A 17,466-nucleotide genomic window follows, 5' to 3' on the forward strand; every position below is an offset into this window, starting at 1 on the left:
TGTTCGCGTCGCATCCAAATACGTTGCTTTCAGGATCTTGCAGCATGTGAGGATGTCAAAGACAATGAATCAACCCAATACATATAAGGCTTTTGCAGGGGTATAGCGTTCCTCTTGACACGACTAGAGTTCGCACGTCGGCCATTCAGGACCTGCAGAAGGTGGAGAACAATCATGCACGCCAACAACTCAAGGCGCTGCTCCTTCACGAATCACTACTGGGTTTCGATACGGCAGTCCTTCAACTATCTTGACCTGATCCGTGTCAATCTGCCATTCATGTACACCATATATTAACGCTCATCGTCCATTCCTCGCGGTCGTGTGGTACGCCACCATCCCTTTGTACCATTCTCCACCTTACCACAACGGACTCTATCCGCGCGAAACCGCAATGTTTTGCTCGCACGACCATCGCAACTATATGTGAAGCGCTCAGACTGGCGTACTTGCGTATAAGCGTAAGTAAACACACTGATGCTCCCGCAAGATAGCATTCACTGCTACTGTGCGCGCCTCGAGGTTGCCTTGTTGTCCGTCTCTGTGACACGCCAGAAGCTCGCGGGACGACGCGTTCGTGCACTCTCATGTTCCGATAGCCTCACTGATGATGTCTCCCACCAGTTCCGAAGACGACTATCATGAGTTTGGCGACCGCTATGCTATTGACGACATGAGCGACTATGGCCGATGGGAATCATCACAACAACTTCAGGTTAGCCCCGCTATCGTATGCACTGGGCATGTCATGTACTGATGAACGGGTACTCCAGATAAGACAGGCCTCGCGCTCTGTCACCTCGCCCATCTCCAGCCCAAGATACCTCGATCACGATTACACAAGCGAATGTCCATCGTCAAGTCCCGGAAATCATGCCCCACTTACCTATCGACCACGGAGATATGACAACTTCTACGAGGTTCCCTCGCCGAGAGAGCGAGATCAAATCGACCCAGTGGTGGGTGAACCGGAATGGCCTCCGCCTGGATGGGAAGAGGACGCTGTCATGAGCGCCCGGGAAGCACAGCGGTTCATATGCGATGGAGCCAATACCTTTAATGGAACGTTAGAAGATGTACCGAATGCACCATACCATTACAAGTTCTTCGCGACTATTGATAATGAGTGCCAGAGTCGATCAGATCGATCCGAGTTTGCTCATGCGTCGTTCAAGAACATATCCATGACTTTAGCAGGGTCTGCAGATACAGCGCCACCCACGGCATCGTTAGAACAGCCATGTATGGCACATTGCTTCGGGAGATTTCCTGGCACTACGACCCTCAATTATCGAGTGAGCAGCATGGGCACTCTTCAGCCTCCTTTGACCTTTAGGTCAAACACTTATCCGAAAAAGATCAGACTTCTGCATATCCTAGACCGTCTGCGGGAGCTCGAGAAAGGCCTCGAAGATGAAGTGCGTTCGGTACTAGGCCAGTTGTGTATTTACCTTTTAACAGTTTGATAGGACCCAGAAGAGTTGTACAAAACCTTATACGACGTGCTTATTGAGGATCCAGATCGACATACAAATCCACACTACGGGATGGAGCTACAGATTGCCGATCTAATCAATGTTCTCACGAACCCAGACTGGATAAATTTCTCTTTATCAAAAAACCAGGTCGTTGCTAAATTTTTCGATTCGCGGGACGCAAACAAGAGACAAAAGTTCTTTCATCAACTGCTGTTATCGGTTGAATTATATTTACGGATTGAGTCAAAACAACATGACATGGGTCCAAAACGCAGGGTTCTTCGTCAGCTTCCACCCAAAGTAGCTTGGGACATGGCTGTCGCACAGCGGTGGATGGAAAACATGGTCATCACTCGAGAGGCGAGTTCCTCGCATAGGAGCACTTTTAGCTACGACTACCCAAGCAAGACAAGGCAAAAGGAAGCACTGAGAAGGTTTGCTTCATTACTAAAATGGCCCAACATGGACGAAGTCGATTATATCCTGGAAGAGAAAGACAGTAAGGAGAAGCCTCTAGAAGACCGCTCGGCTGATGCAATGTCTTGGTTCTCTGGAGTCATTCTTCCAGGGCCAACCATGCCCTGGATTCTTATGAACACACTAATAGACTGCGACACGGTAGCCGGCGATGCCCTTAAAGTTCTCACACACATGTCTCCCTTCTCTGGGTTCCAATACCGAGCGAGCACTTATTGGTCATATCAGTGCATTGTAGGTAAAGTTCTCGGAGCTGCCAGGGGTGTCGGCCACGTAGCTGGATGGGTCGGACCTTGTGCATATGCACCTGACTTGCGCAGAACTGAGTGTGCTAGAGTCCGACAATACTCTTCACCAGAGCCCATAATGACCCCTAGAGATGTGGAGACCATAGCGGAACGTACTGATGCGCTTGGTCCAGAGTATGACCAATACCCAGTTGCCGACTATGACATTGCGACTCCGGATCTAGAGGACGTGACGGATGCCATCCGAATCGAGAAGCTTGTTTTCAATATTGTGGAAGACCAGTCTCGGTCTACTAAGGTGTCTAAGCATACCCCCTATACATGGGACGCTGCGCTACAATTTGCGTGTGGCTCGGAAAGTTGGAAGATGAGATTGAAGTATAATGTCGACTTCGTCACAGCTTTTCCGTGCCACAATGGACCACACGGTAAGGCAACCGCCCTCGGATGCAGCGACACGCTGATTTCAATTTTCTAGCGCTATTCAATGACTATAAGTACCATGCATTGAAAGTAGACCACGGACTTGTTGACATCCATGACTGGGCAGACCAGGCCCGAGGTTCGTATCAACCTGACCACCAATCGCCTACCAACGGCCCACCATTCAGCTCCCTGCAAAGAGACAGATCACGATCTCCCACCCAAGAGCCAGCTCATCGTCAGATCAACGAAGTCATGGCAATCGAAGCATTCGGCGTCAGCGACAATGAGGTTTTCGCTCGGTCTTGGTGTGCGCAATGGGGTCACAGCGCAATCATTGCAAATATCAAGGAGACTTGTCTAGCGTGCGCGATTCGGGAGGCTTATGCTGCGTGCATAAGCGTTGTCATTCTTACTGAGGGTGGTCGAGACCATGAGAGGGATCAAGGTGTTCATGTATGACTTGAGCTCTCCCGTAATTGTATGGAAACGTTGAGCACGTACATGTATACGAATTTGAGAGCCATGGACAGGAGTTAGTCCAAAAGCGCGGCGCTTGCAGTTTTACAATCATACATGGGAGACTCATGGGCCTGTACGACGGGACGGCAGTTCAATCGTTACAGAAGTGTAGTCCAAGTTTTATTGACTCCGCGACAGTTTCATTACATAAGAGATCCTAAAATAGAGAGGTGTGATTTTATGACTGCTACGTAAAGATGTTGAAATAATTTACCTCCATTAAATATCGTTAATGTTCATGGTTGGCCGAAGACAGGCCGATTGTTTGATCCCGGTCGACTTCCGTCATTGGTAGGAACGACGGACCTACTTGTTACTACTACTGCTAGATCTCTAACCTTCTTACTGTATGGCAATGACCGACAAATTCTTGATCTTGTCCACAAGCACACTCCAATCGCGTTTGCACGCCCCACAAACACATCGTATCGCATCTCCGAACTCACAAGCAGGTATTCAAGAGCTGTCACACAATCTCCGTGTGCCTCGGCCGACTGGACCAGAGCACAAACGGGTGTCCTTGCGTCTTGATCTCACGTATATGCTAGCGATCCTGCGTATACCCTCCCAGAACTACCATAAACCGAGTGTCATATATCAAGAATAAATCTCGCCTTCACAGCATGGTCCGCGCCGCGGCACCTTCCGCTCTTCACGAACTTCGCAATTCCACCAGCCCGGAAACACAAATCAATGCTCTCAAACAGCTCAAGAATGAAATAGTAGGCCATGATCAGCGCAAGGAACGTGTGATACGGCATGGAGGTGTTGCTGTATTGGCAGTGATACTTTCAAGGTCAATGACCAAAGGGACAGGTACATTAAGGATTGCAGATGGCAGCAAGTCACTGGCGGCAGGATCGAGAGGGACAGAACCAGATTGGAGCGAAAATGATGAGATCAGGCTACAAATCACTTTAATTATAGGAAGTCTAGCTCTAGCAGGACCGGCATATGTCCCGCCGCTGCTCAATGGGGGCGTTGTGGAACTTGTCATGGAGTTGCTGTCACCCTCGAAAAATCCGTCGAAGCTGGTTGCTGCGGCATTGCGGACTCTCAACGTCATCGCGGACGTTCTGTCCCTGGATCGACTAGTTGACACGTCTGATACTAGTAGCAGAGCGCGATTCCTATCTTGCCTGTACTCGTCGAAGAGCGTCATTGACAGCTTACATGAGCTGTTGTCAAGACAGTACAACACTCTGGTGACCAGGACCGAAGTTTCGCTCACAGCACAGCTGATTCACAAGACATGCTCGAAGGATGTTACCCAGCTTGCAGTAGTCAAGAGCTCGGTTATGGACTCATTAGCATTCCAACTTGCTACAAGGCTTTCAAATGTCAATGCAGCCCAGGATACTGTACTCGTACATTTGCTGGATGCTATTAGTACGGTCATGGGGCACTCAAACTACCGCAGAGCTAGATTTCTTTACTCAAACGCTATCAGTGGCCTCACACCAATCCTCAAATCCCCCTTTTCTGGATGCAGTACAAATGGCAACTCAGCCCCGGAACACGCTTCTCACACAGCTGTCACGCCCAAACCCATAAACCAGGATCAGCTAGGTATACCAAATATCCCCAGTACTCACTCTAAGCCCCCTGTTCACCCAGAACTTCTTTCGGATCCGGTGTTTGCAAGCATAGCGAAACCACACAGCAAGGATGACTTTGATAGACCCATTTTCACTTGGCTGTTGCACATTGCAAGACAAGGCCAGGGTTTGACCAGGCTTGCAGCCATAAAGGTGGTGGCATCATTAAGCCTGCTGCTCGAAGACTATCCTGCTTTAGTTACAGTGGATCACAAAGCACGAGAAAAGACCTTTTCTCTCCTCCTAATACCATTGGTGGTCAGAATGATAGAGGATGCCGATAATACAGTTCGTAAGCATAAGGGGCAACAGGATTTGGTCGAAGCCAGAAAAATTTTGCCGGACGCACTGCTTGTACTAGGCAGAATGATCTGTCACAGCCCAAGTCTGCAAAGAGCAGCGGTGGATGCGAAGTCGATTCCAATGATATGCGAGATTCTCAAGAATACATTTGATTCGATGCAGACAGTTACCAAGCCGATGTGGAGATCGGACCCCTCGGAGGGAGCCTCAGATGATCTTTCAGTAGATCCTACATCGTCGACATTGGGCGATACTGGTCTTTCTCTCGAGTTTAGCCATGCCCTGATGGTACGGTTGGCAGCTCTAGAGGCCTTGGCTTCCATTGCAAACAAAGAAGATGATTACAGGAAAGCCATCATCGAAGCTGGAGTAATGCCTTGTGTCACGAATGCTTTGGTCCCATTCCAGGATGGTCTTCCACCATCGACATTGAAAGTAGGTCCAAAAGACGGGAACCCTACGGCAGTGCTGATCAGCGCCTGCAAAACGGCGACAGCGATGTCGAGATCAGTGGGAATTCTTAGGACAAGCCTGATCGACTGCGGTATCGCAATGCCAATCATGAATCTTCTACAGCATTCGGACATCAATGTGCAGATTGCTGGCACGGAGGTACTCTGCAATCTCATGCTTTTTTTCAGTCCGATGCGAGATGTATGTTGCAGGCCCTCCTTGCGTGTAACGATCCACTAACGAGATGCGGCAGGGCCTTCTTCAGTCAGGGGCATTGAAAACACTCTGCCGAAACGCTCATTCAGCGAACAAGAAAATGCGACTTCTCTCGCTATGGGCTCTAAAGCATGCTGTTATGCAATCAGACGATGGAACCAAAATCCGTTGTCTCGATGAGCTTGGGACTGGCTGGTTAACTCAGGCTCTGACTGGTGATTCGAGCGACTCCGCAAACAGTGTTTCGGGTCACTCGAGGCTGAACACACAGCTAGGCATGGGTACTTCCAATGCCGCTGGCGAGCAAGTAGACATTTTGAACACTCCTGACGAGTCTTCGATGGATATCGACGACGACGACGAAGTTAGCTCAGATGGAGAGTCCGGTCGTCACTTTGGTGATCCTGCCAGATTAGATCCTAGCTCTCGTCTTCTGCCACCTCCTCGACAAATTCAGTTTGAGACCGAAGCGGAGCTTAAGAGGAGGCAGAGACTCATTAAAACCTATGAAATGGACCCGGCTGTTCGTGCTAGGAAAATTGAATTACAAATCCAGGCACAGGCACTCGACTTCATTCGAAATATTATCGGTGACGCCAAAGGCAATTATGAATTGATCGACCACATCCTTCAAACCATTACTCCAGGTCGATTTTTCGACATACTGACTGCCAAACTGCGTCCGCCATCATCTAATGCCTTATCGCTTGAAGTCAGCAAGTCGACTTCACAACGAGAGAACCTAGCCCCTCCGAACGAACAAACTCCTGAGATTCTTCTCTCAACTATCCAAGTACTCGTCCACATCGCCAACGGTCGCCCCTCCCAAAGATCCCTCCTCATTTCTCACAGCACCTTACTCACGCTGTTACTCCCATACTTCAGACACCCAAATCCTGAAATTCGGGTTGCGATGCTTTGGCTGAATAATAACCTCACGTGGTTAGACGACTCTGGTGAGGCATCCTCGGCGCGCCAACGCGCACTGGATCTGAGGAATGCAGGTTGGGAGAATGCGGTCAAGGGGCTCGTTGCAGATGGTATGGGCAATCTCGACTGCAAAGAGAGAGCTAAGACATGCATGCAGCAGTATCATGTACTTTTGAATGAGAATCGAGGGACCGAGAGTGTCATGGGACAAGGGCCTATGGAGAGAGGGCATAGAGGATTGGAGCATTCTAGACCGCGGTGGGGACAGGAGGGATCTTCGGGTGCCTGAGCCATGGGTATCATATTGTTGTTTGTTATTTGCATCAGAGGCGTCAGGCGCACCAGACGCATGTGGCATACACACCGCCCGAGTACTGGAGGATCACTATATACACTATTTTTTACACGCGAACACGAGATTGAGCAGGTAGATTAGGCTCAAGGAGCCTCCCATACTCGAATAGCCTCAGCAGACTACCATTATTTCGTCAAACGACCTAAAATATATATACCAAAGGCTCATAACCAGTCTTTTATTCGGAAGCTCCCTGACGGACGAGTTGTGCATCTAGCTCCCACAACGACTGTCAGCCCTTTTGAAAATAGTTAGCCAGCGTATTCTTCTGACCCGGCCCTGTATCCTTTGGACCCTTCTTCGCACTCCTACGATCCTCATCCACCTTCTTCTCCTTCATGCCCACCCTTAAAACTGCCATCAACTCCTCGAACTCCTGGATCCCCACAATGCCTCCACTCGCCTCCTTATGCCCACGTGCAAAACTCTCCCCCAATCGCTCCACAAGGCTCTCACCACCCTCGCTTGCGACCCTCTGCAATGTCTCGATGATATCCACTTTGTCCCACCCCTCCCGCCCCGCCGCGCACCGCGCAACACGACAGCTGAAATTCACTCTTCCGGGCAGGTAGCCCGTATTCGCAGCAAGGATAATCTCGAGCTTGGAACTTTTGAGAGTGCCAGCCCAGCGTGTGGCGATGACAGGGTGAATCTGGCATGGGCTGTGGATGCGGAAGACGGCGATCTTGGCGTCATGCGAGAACGACGGCGGCGAGCGGGCCCAGCGCTGCGTTTCGAGGGAGACTTCGGCGCGGGCGTCGAGGAGGCGGGCGCTCGAGAGGATGGGCGCCGGACCTGTGGCTGCGAGCAGGGCGGACCATGCGGAGAGCACGTCGTAGGTTGCGGTGCGGCGCGGGGCGTTGAGGAGCGGGATACATGCGTTCAGCGCGGATTTGGTGTGTGTTTTGGGGTCGAGGTGCGGAGAGAGGTCGGGGAAGGGGGGTTGCCATTTCAGGGAGCCTAGGTCGCCGTGGGTGCCGACGATGCAGAGCCAGGCTGTTTTGCGGGGGAGGGATGGATGCAGCGGGGCGCAGATGTGGTATGTTAGCAGCGAGGATGTGGCCACGGGTGGATAGGCGGAGCAGTTTATGTGTTCTGCGCCGGAGGGAAAAGAGGTGAGTGTGCTGTGGTGGTGGTCGATGACGAGGGCGTGGTGGGGGGTTGGGAGGAGTGCGGGCGATTCACGGGAGCCGTGGTCGAGGACGAATATGTATTTTGGGGTAGGAGAGATAGCGGACATTGCCTCTCGCTCGGATGCGTCGTGGATGGATGTGCCTTTGTTGAGGAGGTGGATGTTGATCAAGGAGGATGGGAGGCCAAGAGTTGTAAGGGTATGGTGGAGAATGCATCCAGATGAGAGGCCGTCAGCATCCTTATCAGGAACGATGAGAGTTGGGAGTTGGGCGGAAACACACGCCATGATGAATGTACGAGCGGATTCAATGTCTGAAGCCGGAGCGGGCCATATTATTCCGCCATCGGGGGCAGTGACCGAGGGTGTCGATTCGTAGGATTTGACGTCAGTTTTCGATTTCTTGGGAGAAGCTTTGTCTGCAGAGGATGGTGCTTTGCGTTTTGTGCCGGCCATAATCGCTTTTACTTGTTCAGCTTGTTTGACTGTTTTCACTTTGTTTTCCGGCTGAGACTTCTCGACTGGTATCCGCGACTTGGCTAATTTGGTCGTTGCAGTTTTTTTGATGATGGACTTCTCTGCTCTCCTCTGAACAGGCTGAAGCTGGGCCGACCTCGATGATGTGAATGACTTAGGTGACTTGAACGATTTGGTTGGTGTGACAGACTGAGCTTTTGGCTTTTCTGCTTTTGTGAGTGGCTTCGACACAGTCGATTTGTATCGTCTCGATTGCGCTAAGTAAGCCGATTTACAGCTAATCCTAGCTTTTGAGGGCAATCTAAGCGTTGCTTGATATCGCGTTGCATTACCACAGTGGTATAACAGCTCAGAAGCATGCGAGAGTTCTAGGTAAACTGGCATAAGTCTCAACCGGGTTCAGAAGATGAAGTTCTATGTAATGAGTAGTAAATGATCGACAAAGTGATGCTACGGCTCCAGGTAAGAAGTAAGGGAAGTTGAACAGGAGACATCAATGACATCATGTGATTGTGCTTAGTCCGAAAACAGACTATAGCGAAGTAGTGCACCAATCGGGTTGGAAGGGCTGATTACCTGTATTGCTGCAACAGCAGTGTCACGGCAAACATCTTACTTGTAGGCAAATCGCTCTAATATACATAGCATTGGAGGATTGGGTTGAGAGATTCTGCAGTCATTGCAACCTTGGCTCGAAAGAATGTCGCATGCCAGCGTTGTTGACCTTGCTTCACAGATCATCAACGCTTGATGTTCACATTTCGAACTCTGCCTTTTCTGATGGACCAATACAAGTCGCCTTCCCCGAGGTCTGACTCCCATCTCCCGCCAGGGCCGAGATCCTTCGCGCTCTGCTCGTTGCCCATAAGCTGTTCTATGATCCATTCGCGTACAGCTTGCTTGCCGTGTAACTCTAGATTTGTATCGTCATTTGTGTGCAATTGCAGCGATTCAGGCAGTTCTGGAACTTCAATGGTCAAACGTTTCTTGCCATTGACTGAAACAACGAGCGTCGAGGTCTGAGGTCTGAGAGTCCTCAAAGCATGCGGGTCAACTACCGGAAATGGTTGTTCGAGGACAGAAGATGGAGGGTTTGTCATCCCCGAATGCAGGTTTTCCCAGCATTCCTCTGCAAATGCTGGTGTAATGGGCGCCATCAGATGAACAAGTACAGCTGTTGAGGCGTATTGTGTGTACTTGGAACAGCGTTGAGCGTGCTGGGCGATTTCATTGGTCAGTTTGATCAGATCTGAAACAACTGTATTCAAGCTGTAGTCTGTTTCCAGCGATTGTGTGACTGAAGCGATCGTTTCCTGTGTGAGCAGCCATAGAGCAGCGTCGCTGCCATGCAATGCTTGTAGGGTAAACTCATTGAGTGAGATGACGCTATCGCTCGGTTGACAGAGTCGCCAGAGCTTGCGGAACCAGCGCTGAATGCCCACAATACGTTGAGGTTCCCACTCAAGCACTTCGCTCACTGGAGCCGCAAACAACATGTGAGCACGTGTTGCGTCCGCGCCAAACTCTGCAATGCATCCTGCTGGATCGACACCATTATGTTTACTTTTCGACATCTTTTCAAAAGATATGTTGGGCGTAATCCCGCTACTTCGAATCTTCGGACTTTCGCCATTGCACGTATCTACCTCTGAGGGGTGCAAAAACTTACCAGTTGACGGATCTGAGAATGTTTTTCCATGAACCATACCTTGACTTATAAGTCGCTTGAATGGCTCCCCGTTATTGTCATTCCGGTTTCCACGAGGCCATAGAGTCGTAGTGGCAAGGAACTTCGCGATGAAACGGGCATACAGTAGATGTAAGATTGCGTGCTCAACACCACCGATGTATATATCGACCGGCATGATTGCATCGGCGATCTCAGGAATCATGGGGACATCTGCAGATCTTGGTGTGAGATAGCGGAACATGTACCAAGACGAGTCCATGAAGGTGTCCATCGTGTCAGTCTCGCGCTTTGCAGGCCCGAGACATTTCGGGCAAGAGGTCTCGAGCCAATCCGGTATGTGATCCAGTGGATTGCCTCCTTTACCTGTGAGCTGACCAGGCCTGAGCTTGGGCAGCTCAACAGGCAGATCCGAGTCGGGGACAGGAACGACACCGCAAGTATCACAATGTACCATTGGTATGGGGCAGCCCCAGTACCTTTGCCGACTGATGAGCCAGTCTCTCAGACGCCAGTTCTCTGTTTTGAACGATTTTGCATCAGCGCTGAGAGATCCCAGAATTGTACAGAGCGCATCGATCGCTTGATTCGACTGCATTCCGGCGAATGAACCGCACGAGTCACCGAGGATGCCTTTCTTTGTGAAGGGCTCGGGAGATCCATCGGCTAGTCCGGAATGTGCTTCTTCGGTAAGACAATCTGCGTCAGAGCTTGCAGGATATATCACAAGTTTTATCGGTTGGTCAGTGTTCTCCCGCCAGAAGTCGAAATCGCGCTTGTCATGTCCGGGAACTCCCATGACTGCCCCAGATCCATAATCGTCAATCACATAGGGTGCTACGAATATCGGTATGGCCTGATCTTTCAAAGCAGGCTCAAGTACAGATACGGGATTCTCTGCGTATAAGTTCGGCAGCCGAAATCCAGATTTAGAATCGGGAGTGAGGTTATGTGCAGCTTCGACGAAACACCGGAGCTCCCGGTTCTTCTCTTTCTCTCGTTTGACAAGAGGATGATTTAAAGAGAGAGCTAGATACTGAACCCCGAAGACAGTGTCTAGCCTGGTCGTAAAGACCTCGGCCTGGTGTACTGCATGTTCGTGTTTAGAATGAATTCTGAAGTTGAGCCTTGCTCCCTGAGACCGTCCGATCCAAGCTCGTTGTTGAGAGAGTACTCGAGCCGGCCAATTACCTGTTTCCTGCATTGATGTTAGATTATCGACCAAGGACTCCTGGAAGGCCTTAATACGCAGAAACCACTGTGAAAGACAGCGCTTCTCCACTTTGGCGCCGGACCGCCACGATAAGCCGTTGGCGTCCACCTGCTCATTTGCAAGGACTGTACCATCGACAGGGTCGAAATTAACCCATGATTTCGCTCGGTATGCTAATCCGCTCTCGTAAAGCATCAAAAATAGCTTTTGTGTATGTTTGTAGAATGACGGATCGCATGTCGTGATCTCCTGTGCCTCTAATCAGTAACGCCATAGTCTCATCGCAGATCCTGATTCATACTCTTTCCCAGTTGAATGAAGTTCCCATCGCCTTGAGCTGCTCCTTCATCTTCGCAATGTTCGAGCGAGTCCATTCAGCTGGGTCAACCCCTCTTTCTATCGCAGCATTTTCTGCCGGTAAGCCAAAAGCATCCCATCCCATAGGATGTATCACATCGTAACCCCTCATGCGCTTGTACCGCGCAATAACATCCGATATAGTGTAGACTCGCAAATGGCCGAGGTGGAGTGTGCCCGAGGGATATGGGAACATAGGAAGAATGTATGCCGTTTTCTTCCGGCTATCGCGGGTGGCGCCAACTCGAAGCGAAGACGTCTGGCCTTGCTGCGCCCATCGTTTCTGCCATTTCGAATCGATGGCGGCGAAGTCGAGGCGAGGAAGGCTTGCAGCTTGGGAACTGTGAGACCTTGCGATGCTATTGATCCGAGTTCGCTGTGAAGACCAGCCGCGGTATCTGGCAATGGATTGAACGAGCTGCATCAGCAGACAAGCGCATGGTAAAACAGCTTAGTCGAAGGAGTGACGCGTAGGTAGCGATTCGTCGCGTCCGAAGCTTTCGGAAGTCCGCAGTTCTCAAGATCTTAATGGATGCCGAATAAAACCCGCTCCGCACCTCTACCACCCGTTCACCATCGCATATTTCCCCTTCAATCCCCACCCCTCGAGGCAATGATCGCACGGAGTCGATGTTCCTTCCAGAGGGTACCGAAATCATGTCTTTCGGCATCAGCGTATCGGAGAGTCACCAGTGGGCGCGTGCGGATCAATGTTCCCTCAGCGTATCCGGTAGTTGAGAACTGTCCTGTGAACACATGCGAATGCAGAGCAATGCCCAGTGGGCTAGACATCGATCAGGAAAAGCCTTTAGGTGGGACTATGCCCGGCTACTCCGAGCAAATTCTTATCTCAACCGGTACAAACGAATGGGGAAGCCGCATAGAAGAAGATGAGAACGCCTCGTTCATCAGGGACCTTAAGAGCTTCCTCACCAGAGGTGGAAAGTATATGGATGTACGTAACCTATAGTATACAGTACAATTAATAGTAAGCACCGATACTGATCAAATTGTAGCCCTTCCATAACGTTATGGTCACGAACTCCTCTCTACCAGCTGATTCAGTTGAGTCATCGTCCGCATCAGCGTATCTTTTGCCCAGCTTCAAGTACGTCTCGCGCATTCCCGTGAATAGAACTTCAGTTGAGACGTTCTTGAAAGGGTTCGTTTTACCGGAGCAACTACACGAAATGCATAAAGCCCTTACTATAGAACAAAAAGCCGCGCTTAGGAGAGATAGTTCGTTGCAGGAAACATTCTTTGTAAGAGATGTGGATGAGATTCTGATTTTAATCTGCGGGCACGGCAAGCGTGACCAACGCTGCGGAATCCTTGGACCACTACTACAAAATGAGTTCAAAGATCAAATGCGTGCGAGTGGGTTTGATGTGCTTGAAACGGTAGCACACCAGGACCCAGTCGCGAGAACAAAGTCAGCTCTCCCACCTGTACGTGTCGGCATGATCAGTCACATCGGTGGGCATAAGTATGCCGGAAATGTCGTCATATACATACCGCCAAGCTGGCAGGCAAATGGTCTCCGAGGCAAGGGCTTATGGTACGGGCGTGTGACGCCGTATCATGTTGAGGGAATCATCAAGGCGTCTATCATGGAAGGTAAGATTATCAAGGAACTTTTCAGGGGTGGTATCACCGAGCAAAGAGCAATTTTGAGACTATAACAATGTTAGACTAATTACTTGCACATATATCAGTCGAGTGTAGTGAGACTTAGTGAGACTTAGTGAGGTGTCTACTCATGTGTCTACTGATCAGACGTTTCTCAGATCATGATATCATTGGGCAACCTGAGGTAAAAGTCTTGGCGATGGAGCTTGGGCCTCCAGACTAGGTACCTATTTGACGCTCGACTTCGCTGGGCAGCAACAAAGAAAGCATCGTACTACTGCGAGACTTACCGTCGCGACTCACGAATGACGGTCCGAATGGTCCAAAACTCTCTTTTTATGCGAATACGACCGCGATATCTTGTTGCCATCGGGACGTCCATTGCCGGTATTTCCGGGTATCAATTGTACTGCAAAGACAATCACGCATCTCTGAATCCGGCCACATTCACACCTTTCTCAATAGAGTCTCGCGAACGAGTGTCTACAGCTAGCAAAGTCTTTACTATCGGACAAGATGCCCTATCGAACACCAACGTATTATCCGATATCTGGGGGAGGGCTATTTGGAGCATAGAAGTCAAGCAACCCCAGCTTCAGATCGCTCGGTCTTATACACCACTACCCCCCTCAGATGATGTATCCAATCCGGAGAAGCAGATTCGTCTGCTCATAAAGCAAGAGAAGGGCGGGGAGATGTCAACGTACCTACATAAACTTCCAGAATGCGCTACAATTGAGATACGTGGACCACATGTCGAATGTGTGATACCTGAGAATACGAAAGAAGTTATTTTTCTTGCCGGAGGAACTGGCATTGCTCCTGCACTGCAGGTTGCTCGGGTACTTCGGCAAAGGCCAGGTTCACATGTCTGCATTCTGTGGGCAAATAGAACTATGGAGGAATGTGCGGGTGCGTCTATTGAAGATGAATCAAAATCTTCAAGCTGGACAAACTGGCTAGGCTTGAACTCAACAGTGCGCACATTTGAGGCATCAACGCCCATTACGCGGCAGGGTCCCATTGTGAAACTGCTGGAAGGTTTTCGTTCAGAAATGCCTCAGTCGGAGGCGTCTACTTGCACCATTAAATATTACGTTGACGAAAAGCAAAAGTTCATAAAGCCTGCAGACATTGTGCAGCAGCTACAAGATTCACAGTCTATTGGCGTCAATACAGGGGCGAAGATCATCTTCGTCTCTGGGCCTGATGGATTTGTGAACTACTGGGCTGGGAACAAACTATGGATTGATGGGCAAGAAACACAAGGACCACTTGGAGGAGTACTCTCTCGATTGGATCTTCAAGGATGGAGCGTCTGGAAATTATGAAACAGACAGTGATGAAATGCGTCACAGGGTTTTTTTGTTACATGCTCACCTTATCTCGATTTGACTCAACGATAATAGTCGGGCCGTATGGTGCATTGCATAAGCGTCGCCCAGTATGCCAAATCTGGAGCCTAAGCGAGAGGCGCAAAGACCACTAACAAAACAAGGGAACGCGCTGCGCAACTACTGTCGACTTCCAGCCCGGTATTTAAGTTGTGTTGTCGAAGCCTCCGACACCGTCATAAGTTCATATGCTTCTTGCCGGCCGCAATTACCGCACACTGATTTTCGGCGGTCACGTCGGCCTCGGCATCCATGTCCAGTGGGTATCATGATTAAGCAAAAGCGGAACTATCCCGACTGGACTTTATCTTATGAAATGCACGCTTGATAATGTATGGGATATACCTGTGCCACCCTCTTCTTCTGGTGTCTTATATCGTCCCAGTATACTCCATCTTGGCAGTTCATATCTTCGTGAAACACGACAACAATGGAAGATGCTGAAAAATCAATGCCTGAGGCACCAGTCACATCGGCGGACGAGATGCCAGACCCAAATCAGCGACCGGACTGCTTTAGATCTACCGTTGAGGAGACGTTGTTTGTCTTGACTGCCACCATGGCCGTTAGCATGACAAGTTTCCTACAAGGCTTGGTCATAGTAATATCATCGTTCGCCGGAGCCGATCTTGACATGTCAACAGCTCAAATTACCTGGATCACAGCATCCTCATCGTGAGATTCCCAGATCTTTCTGCCCTCGGTTTTAATATATTGCAGGCTTACCTCAGGAGCATTTCTGCTTTTTTTCGGCAAGGTCGCAGATATGTTTGGACGCCGGGCAATGTTTATCGGCAGTCTATTCCTGTTCGCCATCTTCGCACTCGTTACTGGGTTCTCGAAGAGCGCTATGGCACTAGATGTCTTGAACGGTGTACTTGGGCTTATATCTGCCGCTGCCGTACCTCCGGCGCAAGGTATCCTCGGAAATGTATACGAGAAGCCGTCGAAACGCAAGAACTATGCCTTCGCCTGTTTCAGCGCTGGTAACCCCCTTGGTTTTGTATTTGGCTCGATCTTCTCTGGTATTGCTACGCAATTGTTCGACTGGCGGGCTTCGTTCTTCCTACTTGCAATAATCTACTTGGTGTTCAGCGTAATTGCCGTCTTTACGGTCCCAACCGATAACACCTCAAAGCTACCGTTCACTGTTGAGTCCCTGAAGAAGTTCGATGTTGTCGGGACTGCATTGACCGTTGGTGGCATCGGCTTGTTCTCAACCGCACTTAGGTGAGTAGCTTATTTCTATACTCCGAACACTCTGACTGTCTGACAGCCTGGGTGGTGATGCTGTAAACGGGTGGACCACACCATACGTACTGGCATTCCTGTTCATCGGTGCTCTCCTCCTTGTTGGCTTCGTCTTTTGGGAACTATACTACGAATATCCACTTGTTCCGATGGGAATATGGAAGGACAGAGAGTTCTCACTGGTAAGAATACAAGGAATTCTAGAATTAAAAGGCCGCTGACTTCCATAATAGTTGATGGGTATCCTCCTGCTCGGCTTCCTCGCCTTTCCACCCATGGACTTCTGGCTCGCACTGTACATGCAGCGCGTAGAAGGATACTCCGCTCTGCAGACTGCTGTCCACTTTCTACCTATGGCTATCAGTGGGACTTTAGTCAATATTGTAGCAGGTCTTATCTTACACAAAGTGTCAAACAAGTTCCTCATGGGGCTTGGTGCTGCGTCGTACACAGTGGCATTCCTGCTACTCGCTGTGCACCGCCATGGGAATTCGTATTGGGCATTCATATTCCCTGCTTTGATACTGGTTGTGTGGGGCGCAGACTTCGAGTTCAATGTGGCAAATGTTAGCCATCATGCACAAAGGAGAGAGACTTCAATACCATGCTAATCTTGTGATACAGATGTATGTCATATCATCGCTCGACAAGTCGCAACAGTCTATCGGTGGATCGATCTTTCAGACCACAGCCAAGCTCTGCGTGACTGTCGGTGTAGGCATTTCGACTGCCATCTTCAATGCAGTCTCGGAATCGCCATCTAAGAGTGGGTACTATGCTAACAATCCGTATGAGCCGTATGCTGCTGTTGCCTGGTACTGTATGGGCTGTGCTGTCATCAGTGTGCTGCTTGTGCCATTCTTGAGAATCAAGACTCAGGGATAGTCGTGTAATATAGAGCAGGAAGACCGTTCGTTAAAGCAGGGCATACTTCACCTAGAAACAAATTCAATGGTTTGCTATGATTTCGTGTGCCGTGACATCCTGCTAACTGACCAGCGTGTCTCGCTGTGTGTGCACAGGAATATATTGGCCTTGTCCGTTATTAGTATCTATAAAGGAGCGACGCTTTTCGATGCTCAGGCTCAGTCCATCAAGATACGTTCTTATCCTCCACAGACATAAAAACAAACACAGAACACTCAACATGGAGCAGAACCGTGATCAAGACACATACTCGTACAGCGAAACAGATCCAATAAACATCAAAGCTATGATAGATGAATCACATCTCTATGAGGTGTACAAGTTGCACACAGAGATCTCATTGAAAGCCAAAATGACTCTTTCGGTTCTAATGAAAGACAAGAATGCCGAATGTTC

The 17,466-nt window shown here is 49.7% G+C and overlaps 7 protein-coding genes across 7 annotated transcripts; 5 read left to right on the forward strand and 2 right to left on the reverse strand.

Annotated features, from left to right (window-relative positions):
* Positions 1–610: 610 nt before the first annotated feature.
* EJ05DRAFT_488375 (uncharacterized protein) lies at positions 611–3,088 on the forward strand (the record flags this gene model as incomplete). The annotated part of the gene is made up of 4 exons (XM_033745704.1): positions 611–715; positions 774–1,418; positions 1,470–2,631; positions 2,682–3,088. 4 exons carry the CDS (start codon positions 611–613, stop codon positions 3,086–3,088), a joined length of 2,319 nt encoding a protein of 772 aa, XP_033598093.1.
* Positions 3,089–3,479: 391 nt separating this feature from the next.
* Positions 3,480–7,247, forward strand: EJ05DRAFT_513128 (ARM repeat-containing protein). Its single transcript, XM_033748402.1, has 2 exons — positions 3,480–5,703; positions 5,756–7,247. Exons 1-2 carry the CDS (start codon positions 3,772–3,774, stop codon positions 6,935–6,937), a joined length of 3,114 nt encoding a protein of 1,037 aa, XP_033598094.1. The 5' UTR covers positions 3,480–3,771; the 3' UTR covers positions 6,938–7,247.
* On the reverse strand, positions 7,236–8,591 carry EJ05DRAFT_442105 (DHH family protein-like protein; the record flags this gene model as incomplete). The annotated part of the gene is made up of 1 exon (XM_033742018.1): positions 7,236–8,591. The coding sequence occupies one exon, from the start codon at positions 8,589–8,591 to the stop codon at positions 7,236–7,238; it is 1,356 nt and encodes a 451-aa protein (XP_033598095.1).
* Positions 8,592–9,352: 761 nt separating this feature from the next.
* EJ05DRAFT_503104 (leucyl-tRNA synthetase) lies at positions 9,353–12,293 on the reverse strand (the record flags this gene model as incomplete). Its single annotated transcript, XM_033747368.1, has 2 exons — positions 9,353–11,761; positions 11,814–12,293. The coding sequence occupies 2 exons, from the start codon at positions 12,291–12,293 to the stop codon at positions 9,353–9,355; spliced, it is 2,889 nt and encodes a 962-aa protein (XP_033598096.1).
* Positions 12,294–12,428: 135 nt separating this feature from the next.
* EJ05DRAFT_513131 (uncharacterized protein) lies at positions 12,429–13,598 on the forward strand. The gene is made up of 2 exons (XM_033748403.1): positions 12,429–12,824; positions 12,886–13,598. The coding sequence occupies exons 1-2, from the start codon at positions 12,483–12,485 to the stop codon at positions 13,549–13,551; spliced, it is 1,008 nt and encodes a 335-aa protein (XP_033598097.1). The 5' UTR covers positions 12,429–12,482; the 3' UTR covers positions 13,552–13,598.
* A 238-nt stretch (positions 13,599–13,836) lies between these two features.
* Positions 13,837–14,829, forward strand: EJ05DRAFT_503106 (uncharacterized protein; the record flags this gene model as incomplete). The annotated part of the gene is made up of 1 exon (XM_033747369.1): positions 13,837–14,829. One exon carries the CDS (start codon positions 13,837–13,839, stop codon positions 14,827–14,829), a length of 993 nt encoding a protein of 330 aa, XP_033598098.1.
* Positions 14,830–15,098: 269 nt separating this feature from the next.
* Positions 15,099–17,099, forward strand: EJ05DRAFT_478617 (aminotriazole resistance protein). Its single transcript, XM_033744497.1, has 6 exons — positions 15,099–15,224; positions 15,278–15,567; positions 15,613–16,122; positions 16,169–16,325; positions 16,377–16,709; positions 16,768–17,099. The coding sequence occupies exons 2-6, from the start codon at positions 15,323–15,325 to the stop codon at positions 17,026–17,028; spliced, it is 1,506 nt and encodes a 501-aa protein (XP_033598099.1). The 5' UTR covers positions 15,099–15,224; positions 15,278–15,322; the 3' UTR covers positions 17,029–17,099.
* Positions 17,100–17,466: the final 367 nt, after the last annotated feature.

Source organism: Pseudovirgaria hyperparasitica (genome assembly GCF_010093815.1).
Source record: "Pseudovirgaria hyperparasitica strain CBS 121739 unplaced genomic scaffold EJ05scaffold_13, whole genome shotgun sequence".
Classification (NCBI taxonomy): domain Eukaryota; kingdom Fungi; phylum Ascomycota; class Dothideomycetes; order Acrospermales; family Acrospermaceae; genus Pseudovirgaria; species Pseudovirgaria hyperparasitica.

Bases quoted from the DNA above. Each gene is read 5' to 3' on its own strand.
- EJ05DRAFT_513128 (XM_033748402.1), top strand. From the start codon at position 3,772: ATGGTCCGCGCCGCGGCACCTTCCGCTCTTCACGAACTTCGCAATTCC. The intron at 5,704-5,755 runs GTATGTTGCAGG...GAGATGCGGCAG, and splicing joins TTTTCAGTCCGATGCGAGAT to GGCCTTCTTCAGTCAGGGGC.
- EJ05DRAFT_513131 (XM_033748403.1), top strand. From the start codon at position 12,483: ATGATCGCACGGAGTCGATGTTCCTTCCAGAGGGTACCGAAATCATGT. The intron at 12,825-12,885 runs GTACGTAACCTA...ATCAAATTGTAG, and splicing joins GAGGTGGAAAGTATATGGAT to CCCTTCCATAACGTTATGGT.
- EJ05DRAFT_478617 (XM_033744497.1), top strand. From the start codon at position 15,323: ATGGAAGATGCTGAAAAATCAATGCCTGAGGCACCAGTCACATCGGCG. The intron at 15,568-15,612 runs GTGAGATTCCCA...AATATATTGCAG, and splicing joins TGGATCACAGCATCCTCATC to GCTTACCTCAGGAGCATTTC. The intron at 16,326-16,376 runs GTAAGAATACAA...CTTCCATAATAG, and splicing joins AGGACAGAGAGTTCTCACTG to TTGATGGGTATCCTCCTGCT.